Here is a 23494-nt window from a genome sequence, read left to right as displayed (position 1 = left end):
AGCATGTCCCTTGGCCCGGCGCCGCAATACGCGGCCAGTGGGAGCTGCAATCAGCCAAACCTGCAGATACGGCAGGTAAGGAAACCGGTCCGGCCTGCCAGGGGCTTTCCCTGAACGTTTACCTGCCGCATCTGCAGGTTTGGCTGATTGCAGCTCCCACTGGCCGCGTTTCGCGGCTCCAGGCCAATGGGGGCTACGGGAAGCGGGCCAAGGGACGTGCTGGCCGCCCTTCCTGCCCATTAACCTGGAGCAGCAAACCGCGGCCAGTGGGAGCCGCGATCAGCTGAACCTGCGGATGCAGCAGGTAAGGAAACCGGTCCAGCGCACCAGGGGCTTTCCCTGAACAAGCGGCGGACCGGCTTTGAGAACTACTGCAATAGGCTATGCTAAATTTACCCTCAAAGGATTTGACTCCTGCATTTAAAAGCTTCCAAAAGAATCAGGGTACCACATTAAGAGGTATTTCTATTCATTCAAAAACTTAGCCCAAGAGTAAAGTAGCAATCACTTTGTTTGTTTGTTTGTTTTTTAATAAAGGCTTACAATAATAGAAACAATCACACTCCAGCTCTACCATCAGTGGAGAGAAATGTGCCAGTACACTTGGTTCAACAAAAGACTGAAGGCAAACTCAAGCAACTCTGGGCAGATTTCACTTCTGATATGTATCACATTGGCAAGGAGAAGACCTTGTTTATTTAACAAACTGAACAATTTAAAGAAATATGATTTTTAGGCACCTCAGTGATCTTAATTATTTTCTTATGCTTCTGAGGATGTTTCATCTGTGGAAGTAGGGAACTCTTCCACATATGTAGCAGGAAAGAGACCGTTTCTCTCCTTTAGGGTCCCATACCACCATCCATTATTATCCTTCTGGTGAACGATAATAATGTATTTTTATTAATTCAACTGGATTTATACATGTGTATTGTGCCATTTCTGCACTGACCCTTGTTTAATACTTCTCTCTTCCCCTGCCTCCTTTATAGCACAGTCTAATTAAGTTTAAACGTCTCTGGTGGCTAGTTTAAGACGGAATTAAAACTGGATGACAAACCACGCTTACCTCAGCATTATATCATGGCCCTATTCTCCATTGCACTCAGTCTCATTCCTCAAACTAGCGTTTCAGCTGAAATAGCATTTGGAAAAAACAGGAAGATGTTAATTACCTTTTTGCAAACTTAGCTCATCATCGCTTTTAGTTTGATAGTCATATAAAGCCTTGCAGATCCCATTTGCTGGATTGCTGTCCCCTGGTTGTATAAAAATCATTAGAATACAATCACTAACAGCACAAGTAAAGCAGGATGAAATAAAGAGGTCTTGTGTAATAATAAATAGTTTCTTAAAGTTCAATTTTATAGGCCTATGGCCAAAGGTATTTAGGTACTTACTTACAAATGCAGACAGGTACCTAGTGGGATTTTCCTATCGATTTTAATTCATTATAGGTGTCTAGGCACTTCTGAATATCCAACTGGGGGTCTGTCTGCATTATTAGGCATCTCAATACCTCTTAAAAATCTGGCTCTTAATAACTAGCGTGTCATTAAATGTATGCATGTGGAAACTATTATCTGTTTTGATAGTGAAAAGGCACAAATCTAATTTTTGGAACATGGTTATAGCTGAGAGAACATTCTGAGAACTATTTCAGTTATCTCAGTTAAAGCTAGAAGATTAGGTTGTGGAGTGTCCAGGTAAGTGAAACCCAAATGAGGATCTGATCAGACTCCTAATCAATGTTGATGGAAGTTGGATTAGGTTCAAACTATTGTGGGACCCCACAGAACTGTGAACCCTCTAACAAGGTGAACAGAGTGCACTGGGCCTAGAGAGGAGGTTCCTCCATCCCTCCCCTTTTCCCATACTACCCTCTGACGTCTAGAAGACTCTTCTGGCAGAAGACTGGAATTTCTGAGCCATTAACCACCATGGCAAACTTTTTTGGATTATTGTAGGACACTAGCATAACCAAAGGCTATCCCTATACTGATATGTCTGTGGCTAGGAATTTGGCATTACTATAATAAAGGACTACAAGTTGCCCATTGTTAAATCCACACACATATATTATCTTTAGCATAATTTATCTGTAATACAGTTCCCAGAAAACCTAATTGGGCAGTGATTCCTTTTGGCACATACCAATTGTCTTAACACAGATCATTAAAAGACATTGTGTTGGCTGGTTTAGGCCCTAAAATCAGGTCTCTTTAAAAAGTGTTTTACAAAACTAAATCAATGGAAATGTTTACTGACTTAATTAAGGTGAATTGACTTATGTCAATTTACACGTACACACTGGTAATTTTTTAAATTAACTATTGCAGCATTATGACAGTGTATGAGAACCAGACTGCGAAGCTGTATTTTCACTGTCCATGTTGAGCAACACGTGTAATTTAAAATAATAGCATAAATGCTGAAAAGTTAAATTACATTTGCAAAATCTTTGTTTTTAAAAGCTAAGGGCCTCATCCTGCAAACACTGCCGTTCTTAGCACATGGGGAAAAGGGATCATGTCCTGACATTCACCTGTCTCTCTCCTACGGAAGGGGGGCTCAATGTCTTCCACAGCATTATACTTGCCCTCTCCTTCCACCCACCCAAACTCCTGCAAAGGGTACAACTGCAATGGAAACATATGGCCTCTGCAAGGAACCCCTGTGATTGTGAGGTTTCTGGACTGGGCCCACTGCCTACTTCAGAGGGGACACATCCCATCCATCCCAATAGAATGACATGAGTAGGAATTCTGCGAGGATTCCCTGCAGAGTTTTCCTCCATGTTTTGCTGTGGGAATGGTGATCCATTCAATAGGACTACTCTTTTAGTAAGTGTTATGCACAATGGTAAGTGTTGGTAGCATCAGGTCCTAAACTGTTATCAGTAATATGCATAAGGAAAAGTAATTGTTTTTAAAAATTTTAAGCCACTGTGGCCATTTAAAATGCATGTTAACTTAGCTAACAATGCCACTTGAGTACACAAAAATGGAGTACTGGAGGAGCCCAGTGATGTGGACACTGTCATTTGTGATATGCCATTCACCACAGTGCTTCAGCTGAAAGTACCAGTTCTGAATGCATATCCTGTGCTTCATTTGTGTCCAAGAGTAGAAGACCTTCTACTGCCTTACGCTTTTCTAGTCACTTACGCATGTGCAAAGTGAATGTAACGTAATATCAAGTCAGAATGGTGATGATTTAATCCCATTTGGCAGTGGAGAACTAGAATCCTATGTGCTGACCCAAGAATCAAGTGTGGAGTTACCTGGCAGAAATCTTGAGTTATTCACCGGCCCACTGGCAGCCCCTCTGCTCGAGGTGCGCTCAAATCGTTTCATTTTAACACAGCAAGAGATGAGGACAGAACTATGTGCACAGTCCTGTTGGTGATATTTAAAAAAATAAATATTAAGGAAATAATGAGAGCACTTTCTTCTTATTTATCACCTACAGCCTTTTGTGCCCATCTTGAGAGGTTTTTTTAAGTTTCTTTAGAGATTTTCATAAAGCACAAGAAACATTTTAGAAATAGATTGAGTTATTTGCAACCCCATAGCGTTCTGTGGTTTCTGCCACTGTACTACAGTCTGAGTTCTAACATTTAGCTAAAAGCTTCTAATATTTCTAACACAGAAGCCCACAGGAAGACCCCCATTAGGCCTGCCCCTGACATTTGATCTGTGGTGGTGGACTTCTGTGCCTGTACAGAGCCCCTTTGCCTTCAGTGAGAGTTCACCCCAGACGTACGGTCTGTCTGCAATGCCTGGGACAGACTTAGGGACTGAAGCCTTGGTGCTGCAGTATTACTAATAAACATTTAGCTGGCTCAGATAAAATCAGAACACTTTGGCTAGCTCTACTGGCAAGGGCAAGCCCAGAGCATTGTTGTTAATAATCTGAGCTACATCAAGTCAGTGATAGAGAAAGGAAAATGGAATAGCCTTTTACTGACAATGATAACAGACAGTACATCAACTTCTGCTGCACCAAGCATAGAACCAGTAATCGCCTGTAGAGGGGTTAAAGTACATGCTATGCAAAGTAGTAGAAAAGTGGTCATGACACTGATTACATTAACTGCTTTACCTTCTCTTTCCAGTTGGAGATACAGTCGCTCCAGGGATGTGTGGGCTTACGCTTCTGCTTAGTTCTGCAAGTACTGTGGATAGTTTGCAGCTGTTTGCTCGCAAAAGGCTTGTTTTTAGACTTGTCTGCAGGCAAGTGGTTACAGTAAATATTAATGAAGTCACCTCATATTACAAGGTATCTTGATGAAAATATCAAAGGCAGTTTTTTTCTAAGAGAGAAAGTCACCCTCTAAATTGGTTGTACAGGTCTACTCTTACTCTGAGCCATTAAAAAGTGTCTTTCGTCTTCCTTTCTCTCCTATTTCATTCATCTGTCAAACACTGGCTTTAATTCTGGATACTCATTATTCAGATCTCTAATTCTTGGACTCTGGTACTCTTACACTAAACACCAGTTGGTTCGGTCAAGAATTTATAACTAAAACTGGAGCCTAAATTAGCATTGAGTCAAACCTAGCCATAGCCAGGTTTTCAAAATGAAGTGCTGCAGTCATTAAAAATGCTACGTTTAAAATAAGAATGTACCTGCTCCAGGAGCACAGCCGTGTCTTTCTGGTTCTTTACATCTGAAAATCAGGGGGTCTCTGTGTATGTTTTAAGCATCTGCTCCAGACCTGAAAAGTATCAAAGAAACTGACAGGCGTGTGAAGGACTTCTTGGGTCATCTAGTCCACATTGGCTAATACTTTACCCTGTTACTGTCATATTCACCCTAAAATTTCCCATTCCTTAATTTCATCCTATTACTCCCATTTATATGCCATTCCACATTATATGTTCCACTCTCAATATTTTCTCCCTCCTTCATATGTAAACTTTTCTGACACTCGTAGACTTATTCTCTACCAACCCCAATAATCCTGTAGCCACACTTTAACTTTTGATCTTTTCTTTCAAGTCAGTCTGTCTAGCCATTTGCTATTTTTGTTGTCCTTTTGTAAATGGTCTCAGATGTAGCTATGCGCTATTGTTCCCAGAACTGGGGCTGTTGATAGGACCAGCCTGGGCTCAGCTTGGTAAGTTTGGTCAGGGTGTCCAGGCAGCATTCAGTGTGTACAATGTTCCCAATGGAAAGGGGAGATGGCTGGAATACTGGTGTGCTCCGGTGATCCCTGGCTGCCCAAAAGGGCATTTGGGGCCATGGCAGCTGGCTGCAACTTTAGAACAGACCTGTGGTTACTTTAATTTGTGCTGGAACCAATTCAACCCCGAGACAGCCCCAAGATCGGGGGTGTGTGTGTGTGCGCGCGCAATAGCGGCATGAAACTTTTAAAGCGATTTTTTTGGTACCCAATATAAAGATGAACTAGTGGCTCCAAAGTTAAGATTGCAGTGACATAGTCCTGTGTTCTTGTTCACTTTCACTTGCTTACTATCTATGTTTTGGAATAAAAAATGACACTCTCTCTGTGTTACACCCAAAGTGCACATGGAGTATTCTCATTTACCACTTGCAATTCCCCTTACATGAGGCACTGTGACGGGGCCCATAATTTATTACAATCCATTAAGACATTCAGTGCAATAGCAACAGACAAGAACCTTCTTTTTCCTGTGCTGCCTTGTTTAGTTCCTTCTGCAATCGCAGCACTTTTGCTTTGATTGAAGCTTTTTGTCTTGCTTTATCCATTCCATTTGTAAAATCTTCCTCCTTTACAGAAAACATTTGGATGTGCAGCTCAGATGACATAGGAAACACCACATTGTAGAAATAAGACCCCTATTAAAACCTTCACTGGAGATGCTGGGATTGAATTTTATGAAGAGAAACAAGCGCAAGTTCAGAACAAAGAAGGAGGTCTCAGTAATACTTGATATTAGGAGACTGCCACCCAAAGAAGCTTTAGTTTGCTGAGGGGGTTGGCCCAGTAAATTAGGTACAAGAAAGATGCCCGGGTTAACTGAAATGCTGTGTGTACAAACTTGCAGGTTTATGATATAACAAGATAACTAATCTGAACAGCAAACTGTTGATGGGCATGAGTTTGCTTTGGAACTATGTCTGATAGAGTCTCTACTGTGATCAGTCAGTTCTGGATGCGTGATTTTATTTCCTGACAATCACTTACCAGAATTTCCCCTGAAATATCTTGTGTGTGAAAACCAAGTTTTATAGCAAGGAAGCACAGCAGAACATTTTCAAGAATATCCAAAGAGGGCTAACTGAGGCCTCAATCCTTCAAGTTGGTGGGGTCAGTACAGGTTCAAAAGTCCATCTAGGAGGACTAAAACATGGTTACTTACTGTAACAGTTGTTCTTTGAGATGTGATGCAGACATGTATTCCATGTAGGTGCGCACGCGCTCAGTGCACTGGAGCTGGAGAACTTTGCCTAGCAGTACCTGGAGGGGTGGTGTTCTCATCTCGTGGCCTTAGCTCCTCCCCTAGCCATATCAGGGTGGCACTGCCCGGACCCTGGTCAATTCCTTCACACCTAGGAGTTAAAGCAAAAGGACAAATGAAAAGTATATAGCAATAAAGATTGTCTTTTAATTATTCATTTGTGTTTCTAAGGCAGGTATGACAATGGCTTAGAGGAGAGGTGCACATCTGTGAGAGGGAGGATATCATATCTCATACTGATACGTTTGAACCTCTTCTATAAACTCAAGGCTGGCGTGTAGGAAGACACCTCTTCTACAGAAGAAACAGGGCCCCTTTTATTCCCATGGTCTGTTCTCAACTTTGAGATGAAGCCCCCAATTATAATTTCCACCTGGCTTCTTGCTGACCAAGCTTATCTTAGCAAAAAACAAGGTTGTCCTTTGTTTGTTCTGCTTCTTAGCTAATATTGTTTACTATTTGCTAGGCCTCTGTCTTCTTGACCAAACTCTGGATTTTGGGCTTGTAAAAAGAGCTGACAGAGTCTGTATATCAGGTTGTAACATAAACAGCATATGGATTTTAGCCCTTCAGTTACAATACAGAACTGCATTTTCTTCTTTGAGTAGATGCAGCCATGTATTCATGTAGGTGACTCACAAGCGGTACCCGCAAGAGGAGTCTGTTTAAACAAGGACTGCAGGGCTGCTCTTCCAAAGTGTGCACCATGCAGCATCCACACGGAGATGCAGGGAGCTGAGTGTTGGGTGGAAAACTTGACCATAATGCTGAGTCAGGAGGTCAGGATGAAGAGGAAGGGATGTGGGAGGTCAGATTGATAACACAAGGAGGTCAGAGAACCAGCATTGTCTCAGCCAGGCTGCGGTAATGAGTTTGGCCTGGTCCAATTTCAGCTTGAGAATGACCTGCGGGATGATTGGAAAAGGAGGAAACCCAAGGAGAAGCGTCAATTCCCAGCTTAAGTGAAAAGCATCAGTCAGGGAGCCCTGGATTGAGGCTCCCTATGGGAGCAAAACAGCCAGCATTTCTTCTGGTCTCTGGTGGCAAACAGGTCAATTGTTGGGATGCCTTTTAGTTAAAAAATGGACTGTAGGATGCTTGATGTCAGATCTGCACTGTCCACTGCCATAAAGAGTCCAAGATCAGGGGACGTCAGACCAGACTGTCCAAGGGATGGCGATTCAGACAATAGACTGAGTTCAGCCACATCTGAAGAGGCTGTAGGCACAGCTTGGCAAATTGGACTACTTGTGTGCAGGCAGATTTATGACCTAACAACTTTAAACATACTTGGGCTATGGTTAAGGGCTGAGACTGCAGCTCCAGACAAAGGTGGTGAATCAGTCAGTCGGCAGAAATGCTGTCAAAATCACAGAATCTGTCAGGGCCTCAGTGCACTCAATTCTTTGAATTGGGACCAAAGTCGACTTCCCACTGTTCAGATATGAAGCCTCTTCTTTCTGAGGTATGCTGCTACCACAATCATGAACTTGGTAAAAAACCCGAGGAGCCGAAGAGAGACCAAAGGGGAGCATGGTGTACTGATAGGGCTGGTCTGCCACAACAAACTGAAGAAACCCTCTGTGGTTTGGGAGAATTGCTACATGAAGATAAGTGTCCTGAAGCTCCAGGGCAGCAAACCAGCCCTTGGGATTTAACACAGGGCGGATAGTTGCTAGAGCGACCATCCAGAATCTTGTGTATCTGATGTATTTGTTGAGGTTGCAAAGGCTGAGAATAGGTTTCAACCCCCCCCCTTGGGATTGGAAACCAGAAAATACCAGAAGCAGAATCCCTGACTCTGATGCAGCAGGAAAACCTCCTCTACAGCTCCCAAAGCTAGTAGGGACTGAACATGCTTGAGGAGCAATGTCTCGTGAGAGGGGTCCCTGAAGAGGGATAGGGTAGGAGAGTGGGAAGAAAGGATGGAGAGAAGCTGTATAGTATAACCTGATCTAATGGTGTTTCGGATCCTGTTGTCCATGGCAATCGAGTCCCAACCACTAAAAATGAGCTAGCTTGTCCGTGAATAGGGGGGACAGAGCTGGAGAGGTCACAACTGGATCACTGCTCTGGACACAGACGTTAAAATGGGCTCCTGCCAGATGCTGAGCGAGGGCGGGCCAGCTGGCTGAATCCAGAAGCAGAGGATCTCTGCCTCTGGGATCTACGACCCTTCCTGGGGTAATCCGGCTGCCTCACAGGAAAGGAGATCTGGCTGGAGAAGTGCTGCAGATGGTATTGCTGTTGCTACTGCTGACAGTGATAGTGGTGTCTCTGTATCATTTAAGTATAAACTCTCAAGGAGTGCAAAGTGGCCCGGGAATCCTAAGACACAACTACAACTATATATAAGAAACAAGTCTCTAGTAACTAAGACAGAATATATGAAGTGAAAGAACACCATACAGAGCTCCTACTCCAGCCATGGACAGTGAGAAGAAGCTGATGGGAGGTTGGGATGGTGCCACCCTTATATGGCCAGGGGAAGGGCTAAGGCCAAAAGATGCGAACATTGTCCCAATAGGTATGGCTAGGCCAAGTTCTCTGGCTCTAGTGTGTTGGGCGCACTCACACATACATGGAATACGCGGTTGCATCTACTTGAAGTTCAGGGCCTGATCCTGAGTGGAGGTGAGCACTCCCAGCATCAAAGGCAAAGGTAAGGGGAGCTTCAAGTGCTCACCCCAGTTCTAAAGGGGGCCCCAAATACAAATACATTATAAGAGTGACTTTCATACTATGGGCTGTTCCTTAATACCCCTTTCCAAGTTCACATTTTAAGATAATTTGAAGGAAAGAGGAATGACTATATGACTAATTCAAACAATATGAATTCAGTGTAGCCAAACACAACAGTAATAATATTTTGCATTTATATAGAGTTTTTCATTAGCGATCTAGAAACACTTTACAAATATGAATTTGGCCTCACTACTAACCTGTAGCATAGATAATTATTAGAGTAAGTATTGCAAAATATCCTCAGGAGGCAATGGGTAGGGCACAACAGACAGCAGATTTCAGCTACCCACTTAGGGCATCTTCTCAGCCTTAACATGGGCCAGGATCCTCAGTACCAGAGGACTCCTCTTGTTCTACCCACTAGGTACGGAATGTCCAGAAGTCCTTTGGGATTTATTGGCAAACATTTTCCAGCACCAGGAGTAGAGAAGCTCAGGGATTTAATATATAAACAAGCATTTCAACATGCCATTATGCAGGCTATTATTTTGAGATCTGCTCCCCCTCTGTTTAGATTGCATATGCGTAATAGCAATCCCAGCATAAAGGAAAGTTCTCATGACAGACTAAACTTCCCAGCGTATGTAGCAAACTCTTTGCCTGGCAAACTGCTAGAGCAAACTGCGTTGCCTGCATTGCCAGAATTCATCTATTCTATATGAAGTTCGAGGGAATATGTGATAAGTGACAGTAACAGTGTCATTACGATGTCTGAATAATTCTCCTCATTATGCACAGAGATGCACCCATATAGCTAGGGATAAGTTAACCAGGGGTTTGGCCTCCCATTATATTAAATTCATGTAGTATTAAATTCTTTGTCAAGCCTTCCCTTGAGGGCAGAGGCAGCCCTAGTATATGTCTGTGCAGAGCATGGCACAGTGGAGCCCCAACTTGGCTTGGCACTGCTGTAATACCAATAAAAAACAGCAGCAGCAAACATTTCATTGTGTCATACTGTTGAACTGCAGCGTCGCTGCATGATGCCCGGGTGTCAGTGTCATGACGCAGCAGCCTTACGGAGGATCCGCAATCAAAAAAGACTTCTCATCAAAAAAGAAATGAGGGAAAACTGCCTGACCTGGGAGAAAGGAGATGGCAGAGACAGCATCACAGATCAGAAATGGGCACTAGTGACAAAGGGACATAGGGTAAGACCCCAGAGTGTGAAGCCATGCCCAGGGTGGACTGTACCACCTTTGACAGATACCTAGGGGGTTTGTCTCTTTTTCAAACTTGGGCAGAACTTGCATAGCTTGTCGTGTCAATTAAATCTTACTGAACTGAACTGAGAATGATAATATTGCAGCATCAGTGGGTGTTGCCATTGTGCTGCGATATCACATTGAGTTACACAGGCACAGGGGCACAATATATTATCTTGTGAAAACTTCATTCCTCATCCTTATTTGTGGCCCCTAAATATACGTCCCCAGGGACCTTCATTCTCCTAATTCATGCTTGCAAGTAACTGCAGCGATGTTAATTAGATTAACCCTTTATGAAACAATTTTGAAAAAATCACTTGCTACATTTTATCTGGCTTTAAGGGTCCAGCTTATGAACAGAATTGTTAATAAAGTGCTCAGCTTTTGGGGTTTACACTTGCACTTTTACTTCTCATTTTCAATCTAGTTTTCTTTATGCTAGCATTCAGGGTACTGGAATGAAAGAAAAAACAGATGGTAACAACAGAATAATAGATCACAAGCAAAGCTGCCTTCTTTGTTCTGTACTTACATAATAATCCATTAATAAGAACTCAGATTTGGGTTCAGGAGAGGACACTGACATTTCTTCCAGTAAAGTCTGAATGTCCTTTTCAGCATCCACCTGGCTTACGGTACTATGAATCTGTGTGTGACACGAGAATAATGGCAGAGGATGGGACACCAGTTCAGAATCAGGAACCGCAACAGTGTCAGGGAATTTATATAGGAAACTAAAAATCTTAGGAAATACCTACTGCGATCAAGTTTTGTCCAAAATGGGAAAGGTACTGGTTATAAGTATTTAGGATATTGCACAGAAGCTGCAATCTTTCCTTCTCCAGGTCTAGAATACTCTGAAAAAAGGATGCCAGCAGTCAGTGGCAGCAAACAAATCAGTGACCACACCTTAGGGACAACCAACCAAAGATTAAATGTTCTGTTGATAGAACAGATCAGATCTTTGGTACAGCTGCTTCAGGAGCCATTCTTCCCCTGCACCTTAAATCTATATAGCTCCTTTTGTTCCAAAGTGCCTTCCACCTTTACACAGAGCCCCACTGATAATGCAGTCATTTCCAGGCTGGAGGACAAAAAACACTGGCAGCATTGTGCAAAAAAGCAATGGGGAAAGTTGTGGCCTTAGGGCAAACCCTTTACTCCTATGAAAAATGCCATGGGGGTATTTAATGTCCATATACAGCACCTCAGATTTGATAGGCTGATCTCACTCACGTGCACATACACACAAACACCCAGGTATCATTGATCTTCCTCAGAAAGGAGAAGGGATGAATAGACTGTACTGGAATTTAAACCTCTAAGTCCAGGGAGCCTAAGGGCAAAAGTTAACTCATGATGTAAGTAAACACAATGCCATTGACTTCAATGGATTTGTGCCTCCTTACAGCCAGGTCTAATTTGACCCTAGAAGTTTGAACTCCAGATCTTAGACCACCAAATCATCCCTCCAGCTATGATAACAGTATTTTGTAAGCTTTTAGTTTTGAGCCACCAAGGCCCATCTCCTTTCTGTACACATGCAACTCCCATTAAAGTTCACCAGCATCCCAATATACTAACATCACCATGTTTGGTACTACTGTCAGCATAGCTTTGCCAAAGCTAATCATAAGCCAGAAGCTGCTTGCTCGTTATGAGACTGCATGATTCATATTCCTCTGCAGTCTTATGCCTGCCCCTCAGTTAACACTGAACATCAGTCTATGACGCTCAGTTCCCAGCATCCTAGCTGCAATCCTCTGGTTACCGGGTGGCCTGGTGTCTCAAATGTCATTCTTTCTGATGCAGGGACATTCTAAGAGCTGCCTATAGGGTATGCCTACACTGCACTTAAAAACCCGTGACTGGCCTGTGACTCGGGTTCATGGGGCTTGGGCTAAGGAGCTGTTTAACTGCTGTGTACACATCTGGGCTCGAGCTGGAGCCTAGGCTCTAGGACCCTGAGAACTGGGAGTGTCGCACAGCTCGGACTAAAGGAAGTACTTCTTCACACACACTCAGTCAACCAGGGGAACTCGTTACCAGGGGACATTGTGAAGGCCAAAAGTATAACTGGGTTCAAAAAAGAATTAGATAAATTCATGAAGCATAGGTCCATCAATGGCTATTTGCCAAGATGGTCCGCGGTGCAGCCCCATGCTCAGGTGGTCCCTAAACCTCTGATGGCCAGATGCTGGGACTGGACCACAGGGAATGGGTCACTTGATAATTGCTCTGTTCTGCTCATTCCCTCTGAAGATCTGGCATTGACCACTATCAGAAAACAGGATACTGGACTAGATGGACCATTGGCCTGACCCAGTATGGTGATTTTTGTGTTCTTATGAAAAACACTGAATGGTCTGGAACAATTCTGAGTATGTAATAAATACTGTATCTCTCACTGGCCAGGGTGTTGTTTAACAGGCTTTAATTAGATTTGAGAGTAATCATTAAAGTGATCTATGTCTACTTGTGAAAAGAGGTTGGCATAAGTTTATGGCTAATTCAGTTGTGCAGAGGGGAAATCCATAGCACATTTAATGAACACTGATTTCTGATTACCTTTTTGGTCAAACTGTAAACTAAGCTACAAGAAAAGTCATTTTAGTAGACAGCCAGTAGTGTACAGAGCTATAGTCCAATGGCCTGAGCACAGGTCTAGGAGCTATGAACTCTCAAGCAGCGTCTCTGGCACCCACTGCTTTGTGACTGGAAGCAAGTCACTTAACCTCCCTGCCTCAGTTTCCCCATTTGTAAAATAGCGATAACGATGACGACTTGTAGGAGTTCGATCATGATATGTACTTATTGTATCTCACACTAGTTTTTTGAGGATTAATTAGTCAAGCGGCCAAATTCATCTGTAGTGTAACTCAGCATAGTGTCTACAGTGGGGATCTGCCAGGGATGAAGTTGGCTCAATGTGTCTAAAGCATTCCAAAAATGAAAAGTACTGCATTTGTGCTACTCCAATGCACTCAGCTTCACACAAACAACACAAACAGGACACTCACTCTAAAACAGCAAACAGAGGGTAGACAGCAGTTTAGACCATTTGCCATGGAAAAGGCTTTTAAAGATAAAAGTATAAAGTGCAAAGGTAGTGTCAATCAATAGGACAAGTTTGGGCTTGCACTGCCAAAGTCCTGCCTCCCATACTCAGTATTAGTTTTGGCTGCTTTACAATCTTCCACAATAAGCTGCATCACTGCTAGCGTGCACCTCTCCCTTCCTGCTACCACTGCCAGCTTCATATGGAGAATCAATGAGGAAATTTCTTCTACACAGATTCAGGTTCTGCATAAGCAGAGAAGGTGCCCTTGAACACTGCCATAGCTCAGTTCACCTAATATTTTATAGTCTAGCACAGAGACTGAACTACTCCACCAGAGGTCAATCTGTGATGTGTTTAATGTTAAAACAAGAATAACTACACTAGACTGGATACAGCAGAGTGAATTCAACGGGCTGCCTCCCTTTCCATGCCAACTTTTATTTCTGTCCCCTTGAGTTTCTGATGGGGAACCAAGTGCATATGTCAATTCACACGTACAACCAGATAATTGACAATAGGCTCCAAGATTATCTCCACTTAATTAGCCCATAATTGTAAGCTAAAGACTTACCCTCCTATTTCCCATTGACTAGCGTTATGAGAGTGTATGATATTAAAGACCGTGTCATTATGCCAGTGAGGCAGATAAGAGACGTACGTGAAGGGAGATACAGAGAAAGGGGAAAGATAAGGAGAGGGCAAAAGAATGAAGCATCTTTCTCTCTGAATTTCCTAAAACTGCACTGCAAGAGAACCTGAGGAAATTTTATAAAGGCAAAAAGTACAAGCCTCTTGACCTATGGCTGAAGAAGACTTGCGCCATGCGCCGCAGATTAAATAAGCACCAAGAAAGTCTGAAGACCAAAAAACAGGAGCGAAAAGAGCGCCTGTACCCTGTCCGGAAGTTTGCTGTTAAGGCATAAACCCTTTGCATACCATAGATCTGTCAATTATATTGGCTAGCTTTTTCTCATTAAACATCTAGTTGTTTGGAAAAAAACAAAAAACCCACATTCCCTTACTGCAGTATTTGGGGCTGTTTCTGAGGCAGTATGAAACAATGATACTTCAGAGAAAGGAGTAAAACCAGGGTTGTCTTATTCCTTCACAAATACCAAATACTAATTTTCACAATGAATATTCAGACACTAATTATCTTATTTATATTGGTGTAAATCAGGAGTATCTGTATTGAAGTAAATGGATTTACATTGGTGTGAAACTGGCATGAGATCAGAATCAGGCCCACAGTCTTTGGAAAAATCTCAGATAGAGACAGAACCACAACAGAAAGGAAACAAAATTACTTGCCTGGTAGCTATTTTCTAAAGCTGCCTCCCAAGTCAGTCTAGTTTCGTAGCCAGATATATTTTTTTGAAAATAATCTTCATCTTCCTTTGTCATTTTTGTTGCTGATTTTTCTAGCCTTCTGAGCAACTAAGGTAAAAATATAAATGTATATTTATAATCATAAATATTAAGGCAAACACAAAAGAGATTTTACACATGAATATAATATTCTATTTCCTTCATTCACTTAAGACATAAACCGTGAGCCTGATTCTGATCTCTTGACAGGTGTAATTCTGCCAGCTTCAGTGATTACCAGGATATGTACGCAGGTGAAACCTAAAGCAGGACCAGTGCTACCTAGACTACAAAATTACATAATATCAGAGTCATATCTAGCTAAAAGATACTCAGGCCATGGACACAAGTGATCACCAAATACAGGAGAAGAAGCTGAGGTTTAGAGAACTGAAAACAAGTGTGGGAGGCAGAAACACCTAAATTCTTATCCTGGCATAGCTGCTGCTCTTAGTGTGGTCTTGGTCAACTCAGCCTTTCCGTGTCACATTTTATCCACCTGTAGAAATGATGACAATAATGTTTATCTACCTTCCTACCTACCTCATGTAGGGACTAATTAGCGCATGGACAGCAGTCTGAAGTTATAAATCGCCTATTACTTAAAGCATTTCTATCTATATTCTGTCTGCTTTTCACTCTTTTCTAACACAGGGAACTTAACCTTGGAAGAAACATTTCCTAATGGTGCTTGAACAAATTATTTGTATCCTTAGTGATTTTATTGCTCTGATCAGTTTGTTAACAATTCACATGTTGGCAGTTGAGAGTCTGACAGGCCAGTGGAAGGCACATTTTAGTTTTACCTGGACTTGAAACGCAGTTTTACCTCTAATTGCAAATCTAAATTATAGGGAAAACTTTGGTTAAGTGGTTGAACTTATTCCTTTGATATCATCCCTAAATGAATCTCTTCTCCTTTTAATGTGCTCATTTCTGTGGCTAAAGAAAAGAATCCAACGGGACGTTGCACTGAGGGGGCCTTGAATAGTCCAGGTTATTGTTTACTAGAAAGGCATCTTTTGTGAAAGACAGAGTGGGAGTCCATCATTAGCTTGGGAGACTCTCAGCTGCAGCTGTTCTGATTGCTTTTAATTGGCTTTCACCTTCTTTTGTTTATTTCTTGGTACAGGTCTTGTTCTCGTAGAGTTCTAGAACTATGTAAAAGTTGGGTCTAGTTAAAAGTCACATAATTAAAGAAGAATATCTGTTTCACAAATAGTACCTTTGATTCCTACAACTGAAAGAATTTTAAAACCTAGCTCACTTTTCACCTTTGTTATTCTTTACTCTTGATTAGTTTGGGGCAGTGATTATTGTCTCATCTTATTATTCTTTGTAGACTAAAAGAATTTACAGGGACCAACCCAGACCGAGGCCCCATTGTACTAGGCACTGCACAAAATCCGCCTAAAGATTTTATACTCTCCCCCATCACAGTGGTATCTGAGAGCCGTCCACTTAAAATCAATAGTGATAGTGAAAGCCCTAGTGTTCTTCGTAGAGTCTCTGGCATGTCTCCCATTTCAGGGTCAAAACTCTAGTTGGGGAAGGGGTTTGGGCTTTGTTTTAAAAAAACAGATAAAAGGTTGGAGGGGAAACAGTCCCTGAGAGGTAAAGTGATGTGACCAAGGCCAAACGAGAGATCAGCGTCAGAACCGAGAACAGAACCCAGCAGTCCAGTACCTATCCACCAGACCACATTGTCTCTCTTTGGACAACAGAAACAGACTAGTCAGTTTAACTTTTGCTTCTAGCCAGTTGCAGTTTGTGGCTGCCATGCACCAGCACAAAGCTATAACCTCTTGGTTCCGGACACCTGTTCCCATTGGAATTTCTAATAGTCTGACAGTTTGTCAACACTGGCCACTAGGCCTGTTTTAAAGCAGCTTTGCTGCCAAATTATTCCCATCCCAATTGAGGGTATGGACCTCAGTCTTTTGTGCTTTTTTTATTTTAATTAATTATTTAATTTTGAGTGGCCTACCTTGGAGTATGCTTTAAAAACGCGTACTTTATAAAACAAATAGATTGCACATTGCACCCTCTTTGAGATGACAGAGAGGTACATATGACGCAAAAGTAGTGCCTGATTTTCTTTTCTAATGTAGCCATGGATGCTTTAAGTACATCCATTGCACAGATTTATGTATACAGTTGGCTCTACAGAGGAGTTACCTTCTGCTGCTTCTTCCCTGTAGCAAATTGCTTGGTGTTTTCTACACAACGGAAGAGTGCTTCACGTTCCTTGGTAAACCGCATTCATTTCCTCTTGGCCTACAGACAAACTCACCAATAAAAAAGAGTCAGGTTTAGAGTGCCAACAGACAGTCCTGAAATTGCCAAGCAGAATGGCTGCAGAGCTTGCTCGACGTTTCTAGATCTCACAGGAATTATGTTTTCAATTCCTGCTCTCTCCACAAATCTTCCTGCACTGATGAAGAAGTTGTAACTGATACCACTTTATTGTCTGTCGTGACCAGAAATCCTGTATGTTCTCTCACATCTTTGGTATTTTGGAGAAGGTTGCAGCCCTTACAAAAACACAAAAAAGCGACGCAAACAACAAATACCATTTCCCTTGGAGACAAATCTGCACAAGGCTTGTTTGAACCCCGTGTGTCTTTGCTTACTAGCCACTTTTGGCAATGCAATAAGTGAATATCATGTCACCTGAGTCAAACACCAGTACAGGGCTTGGCACAGAGGAACTGCACTGGGGAATGAGGGTGGTGGGAGAACAATTGGTAGGCTGAAGAATGGGAACAGAGTCACATCCACCACTTCTGTAGCCTCAGAGTTGCACTAGCCTGCACTCTGTAGCCCGCTCTGCTTTGAGCGATGCCCTGCAATGGCCATCACATGCATACTCTCATTCTGCCTTTAACCGTGTCTTGTGCAGGAGTGGCACAGCGCTTGGAGAGAGCTCGAAAAAACCATCTCCACGAGGGGCATAGCTCCCAGCGCTGGTGCACTGTCTATACTGGCACGTTACAGCGCTGAAACTTGCAGTGCTCGGGGGGGTGTTTTTTCACACCCGAGTGAGACAGTTGCAGTGCTGTAAAGTGCCAGTGTAGACAAGCCGCCAGAGTCTGCCCCACCTCCGAACTGGGATGTCCACTCCACACAAGGGGAATGTGTGTCTGAAATATTCATTTTCTGTGAAATTAGTGTTACCTTCATTCCCCCCAACTCTGGGTCCCAGCTCCCGCAAAGGAGTAGGGAGAGAGATTCAGACACTCCAAAAGGAGCAGAGGGCCCCCAGATCCCAGAACATACAGTGGGCAAGGAACAGGCTTCAGATCCCTACAGAGGGGTAGGGCTCCCCCAGATCCCAGCACATACATGGAAGGGTAGAATTTAGGACTGACAGCCTTCCCCGGTCCTAAGCCCCCAAGTGTCCTCTGCTACCCCTCATTCTCCAACCCCTCCTGTCTTCTCCCCTCCCACTCCCCCTAATCTCTACCCCTCCCCCTTACCTGAGCCCTCCAACCCATCTTTCCTCCCCATCACCCATTCCCATACGAACCCCATCCCTCACTGCAGACCCAAACTCCTCTTCCGCTATTACCATCTACTCTGCCCCCCATTACTCCTCCCTTCCCAGTAAGCATTCACGTGTAACATATTTTCTTTTCAAAAATAGTTTCCGTGCCTTCTGAATATTCTGCTGTACGCAGTTTACATTTCTCCAAAATAAAATATATTGACAGAGGCAGATTTTCCCCAAAACTTTACAGTTCATTCTCAGATTTCTGCCCAAGGTGGGCTTCAAACTTCAAAGTTGCTAGAATCTTCAAAGTTGCTGGGGGGTTTTCCTGAGGACCGTATCTCAAGACCGCCTTGCATCAAATGACTCCACATTTGGATCACTATCCCTACCCTGTACTCCGTAAGGCATAGCAAATTTCAAGACAATCCGTGTAAGCATACGGATTTTAGAGTACTTAGCAGCACCCATCCTTGAAACAGGACAGGCTTCCCAACCGTAACTAGAGCAGAGCTGGCACTCCATTATAAGATTGTATGAACTAGAGAGAGCACAGAAGGCTCAGAAAGGCGTTAAGTGTCTCATTCATCTCAATAAGATGTTCTCAGCTGAAAGAGAATACCTCACACCCCACAAGACACACCAAATGTCAAGGCAATCTGAGCATGCGGGTGGATTTTAGAGCACTTAGACCTGTCTAGCTTTACACAGGAAGGCAGCCTCAACTGCAGTGGAGTTGTCGCTCTGACATGACAAATACCGGAGATCTGTTCCTTCCCCATGTGGTCTATGACGATGAATTTTATGGGTTTCAGAGTAGCAGCCGTGTTAGTCTGTATTCGCAAAAAGAAAAGGAGTACTTGTGGCACTTTAGAGACTAACCAATTTATCTGAGCATAAGCTTTCGTGATGCATCCGATGAAGTGAGCTGTAGCTCACGAAAGCTTATGCTCATATAAATTGGTTAGCCTCTAAGGTGCCACAAGTACTCCTTTTCTTTTTGATGAATTTTATATTAAGAATACAAGTATCTGCCTACATTTTTGGAGTAGCGCAGCAAATGCTTTCATTTGAAATTATGCCTTTATGTGAGAACAAAGTTTGGGAACTTGCCTTCTTTTGTTGGCTCCAGTTGTTCACTACCAGTTTTGCTGACTTTTCAACTGCATTATCTAGCTAGTGGGAGAGAAACACAGTATGACATTTAAAGAACAAGGCATTTCTCCATTGTTAGTTGCTTGAGGATACTGGCAGTGGCTCTAAGTGTCAAATTTCACCAAGACTTGCGCAGTCCTGCCAACTTTCAGGGGTAGAATTTGGCCCACCCGTAGCAAATAAAAAATACCCATGTAAATTAGTTGCTGGTGGAAAGCTTTCAGATCACCTTAAATTCCATTGAATAATTGCATGGTGTTTACCAAGGACTGACCAGCCTTTAAAAGTTTCTAGATGGAAGAATTGTTCAGAATTTCGGAGAGAAAATAAAATATGGAAAAGCATAAGCAGCCCAGTTCTGATCTCGCAGCAGCAGTGGACGAATGGGACTCCATTCACAGCAGTGTAGGTCCTCCTCACTGAGAGATCAAAATCCAGCTACCCAACTCTACAATGATGCATGTTGTCTTTTCCTTGGAACCTGTACTTTGTCTATATTCATCCATCCATCCCAAGCGCACTGCTGTTGTATCTGAGGGCCACAGGTTACTCATGTGAGCAAGGGTGCAGGATCAGGCCCCTGGACCAGGCTCTGATTTTTCAGAGTGCTCTGACCACTTTGCACCTCTGTGGCATGGCAGAGCAGTCCCAAAAACAGTGGATCAGGGCACATGAGAATTTCTTTGTCTAGAGGAATCCTCAAGTGGCATAGAACCACCATAGCAGTTCTTCTGTCACCCCTGTTCTTAGCCAGGGGTAGTGCAGTTGGGGCATCTCTGCATCCAGCTGATACCTAGTGATTAGAGAAGCTCTTGGGGGTCATTCCCAGTTGGCACATGACAAGGCAAACTCTGGGGCCTAAAATCCACCTTTGCTCCCTCACCCCAGACTGGGGCAAAGAAACCTTGGCCAGGCTGGAGAATATGGCCCTCAAAATGCACAACATAATGTTTTGCTGGGGATGGGTGAGAGAAGGGGTATGCAGGTTTCTGATTTCCTTGCTCTTAAATGGAGTTGCTTTGCCATGAAGGATGTAAGTGTTGCTTACACATACTGTATGTTATCTCTGATTTGATCCAGCCTCACTCACAGGAAACATAGTATATTGAAATGCTGCATAAAAAGAACAGAAAGACAAATGCTTCGACCTACTGCTTTTTTCTTTCTTTCAATGTTCATCCAATATATGATTAGTTGAGTTTATTGATTCTAACTGAATTGCTTTGCCAAGTTGCTGGGCACAGAACATAAAACACACACAACCACTGCATTAGTATTTGCATTATTGGACATTCTTTGCCAGAAAAAATGGTGTGTCTAGTAGTAAATATTCTGCGCACACCCCCAAAATAAGCAGTAAAGTTTGAAATGTTTTTAGTGCATTAGTTTAAGAGTTTACCGACTGCTTTGAAGTTTAAAAAATGTACCTGCTCACACTTACTGGTGCAAATTTCATCCCCTCAGAAACACAGAGCCATGCATGGCAAATGCAGCTAAAGACAGAAAAAAATGCACACAATGGCTTTGTTTCTATGGCTATTATAAAATTAAATATAAAACATCAAGATCCTGAGCTGGTGACTTTCCTGGAATGACACTAATTTATGCCAGCTCAGTATCTGGCCCCAAATCTCAACACGAATCACCAATCCCTTATCCATTCACCATTTATGTTTGCTAAACTCAGACAGAACTGTAAGCACCTATAGTGGAACAACACTGTGTAACAACTCTGTGGCCACCTAAGAATTTCCTGGTTGTTACTATGCTGCACACCATCGCCACCTGGAACTTCACAGTGAGAACTTCACAGTGAGAGCAGGAATAGTACTTGAGTTGAAGAAGAAGGAAACGTTACTCACCCTGTGCAGTAATTGTAGTTCTTTGAGATGTTCCCCCATGGGTGCTCCACTTCTGGTGCGCAAGTGCCTCTTGAGTCCTTGATCGGAGATTTCTAGCTAGCAGTGCCCGTCCGGCCCATGCATGCCTCCTCGTGGCAGACACTGAGGCTCTACAGGGAATGAGGGCGAACTGCCCTCAGTTCCTTCTTTACTCAGTCATCCTCTAAGGAACAAATGAAGCAGAGAGGAAGGAGTTCAGGCAGTGGGGCACCCATAGGGGGACACATCTTGAAGAACTACAGTTACTGCACAGGGTAAGTGACATTTCCTACTTCTTCCAGTAGTGTCCAAGTGGGTGCTCCACTTCAGGTGATTTCTGAGCACTATCCCCGGAAGAAGGAGTGGGGCTTTGAAACAGGCCAGTTCACCTGCACACCCTTATATAGCCTTGGTGTTTGGTCCACGTATGCCTCCTCATGGCAAACAGGTACTGCTAGCTAGAAATCTCCAGTCAAGGGCTCAAGAGGTGCATGCAACTTGAAGTGGACCACCTCTAGAGACACTGGTCAAAGAATAATCTTCATTAGCTTTTGCAGGATGACTCGGGACACCATCGAGCAGTTCTGATTCCATCCACTAGGGGCCAGGGCTACAGACACACAGGAGCTGATTCAAGTTTGATTCTAGAAGTGGTCAAAGAATTTGGTTGACATGTGCTTAATTTTTTTTATGCCAGCTCAATCCTAATTATTACATAGGATCTTCATCTCCAGATCCCTTTCTCTTATTAAACACCTAGGGCCAAACCCAGAATGGTGCTGAGCTCCTGCTAGCTGTTTAGCTGGTGATCAGTGCCTTTTGGAGTTGTCCTATACCGTCCTCCACTGCCGTCTAGAAGTTGGGAAGCAGTTTTTTGAAAAGTGTTGTATTGACTTTTTGGATATTGGAAATATACTACAAGTCTAAGGAATGTTGGTCAGCTAACATAACATTGGCTATTAAGAATTAGTGTATTGTGTGCACTTAATCACACAGCAAAGTGCTAGGAGTTTGTATATACCAGCTAGATGTCAGACGTGAAAAGAATTTAACTTGCTATTTTAGCCATCCTGGCTATTGGAACTGAGATTTTTGGTAATTACACCCCCATACAATTAAGAGTGACTGGTGTGTTGTGCTCAGATGGTTTTCATTCCTTTGCATACTGTTGGATGTTTTATACATACTAAAAAAAGAAACCACTGAATACGAATGTGAAGATTAAAGAAGAGGAAGAGCCTATGCTGTACTCTTTTCATTTACACTCCATCTCATTTTTGAATTTGGTAGATGTTACTTACTTCAGCTTCATCTTGTCCAAAGCTTTGGTAAGCTTGTTAGCCAGCTTTTCCAGTCCTTTGGCATAGCTAATTTCTGAGTTAGCCCTGTCAATACAATAATAAAAATCATAATGCAATTCAAACATTACCTGACCTGTAAGCTTTGAACAGCTCTGCTTGAGCCAAAGATTTGGTGCTTACAACCAAAGAAAATTGCTCCAACATAAAAAAGGGAGTGATCTCATAGCGAAGATACACATATGCAGATCTTTCAGCCACACAGGCATATTCAGCAAATCACAGTAGCTCTGTAACACCATATGATTGTATAACGTATCGTGACTCAATTAACAGAGTACTTAACCTAGCTGAGAACAATGGCAATGACACAAATCAGGTCAGCTTTTACTACCCGTACAGGATTGAACTCCAGGGGATACTAGGATATTGTCTAGATAATATCAGACAGCAAAACTTTTATTATTAATTATTATTATTTTGTGGTTATGAATAGACCGTAATTAGGTCTATTCCATAAATTATGTATAAATTATGTATAAATTCCATACAAAAGAACTACACTAAAAGAACATGAAGGTTGACAAGTCAGGCACTCAGAAGTTAGGAAACACAGTATTAAGGTTGCCCGTGGAACCTTAATTTGGCACCCTTGTGCATTTGCACTATAATATAGTCTTTAATTATGTGATCACATGCTATTTTTCCACAGGACCCCTTCCTCATTCAGTGCACAGGATGGATGGTGCTTTGGGAATGAATCAGGTTTGTACTGTTAATTAGGCTATTGTTGCAGTCTCCTTGCCCAGCCAGTCCAGTCAACAAGCCAGAGCAGAGTCC

At 42.8% G+C, this 23494-nt stretch overlaps 1 protein-coding gene across 1 annotated transcript; it reads right to left on the bottom strand.

Annotated features, from left to right (window-relative positions):
* Positions 1–279: 279 nt before the first annotated feature.
* On the bottom strand, positions 280–20894 carry NOSTRIN (nitric oxide synthase trafficking). The gene is given in 13 exon segments (XM_037912337.2): positions 280–896; positions 1173–1259; positions 3284–3398; positions 4105–4163; positions 4166–4229; positions 4632–4720; positions 5649–5757; positions 10935–11048; positions 11161–11259; positions 14775–14900; positions 17010–17108; positions 19435–19497; positions 20630–20894. Coding segments are annotated over 13 exon segments (1254 nt in total). The 5' UTR covers positions 20726–20894; the 3' UTR covers positions 280–762.
* Positions 20895–23494: the final 2600 nt, after the last annotated feature.

Source organism: Chelonia mydas, chromosome 11 (genome assembly GCF_015237465.2).
Source record: "Chelonia mydas isolate rCheMyd1 chromosome 11, rCheMyd1.pri.v2, whole genome shotgun sequence".
NCBI lineage: Eukaryota > Metazoa > Chordata > Testudines > Cheloniidae > Chelonia > Chelonia mydas.
The sequence above is the reverse complement of the archived record's forward strand: the minus strand, read 5'-3'. Positions and strand labels throughout refer to the sequence as shown.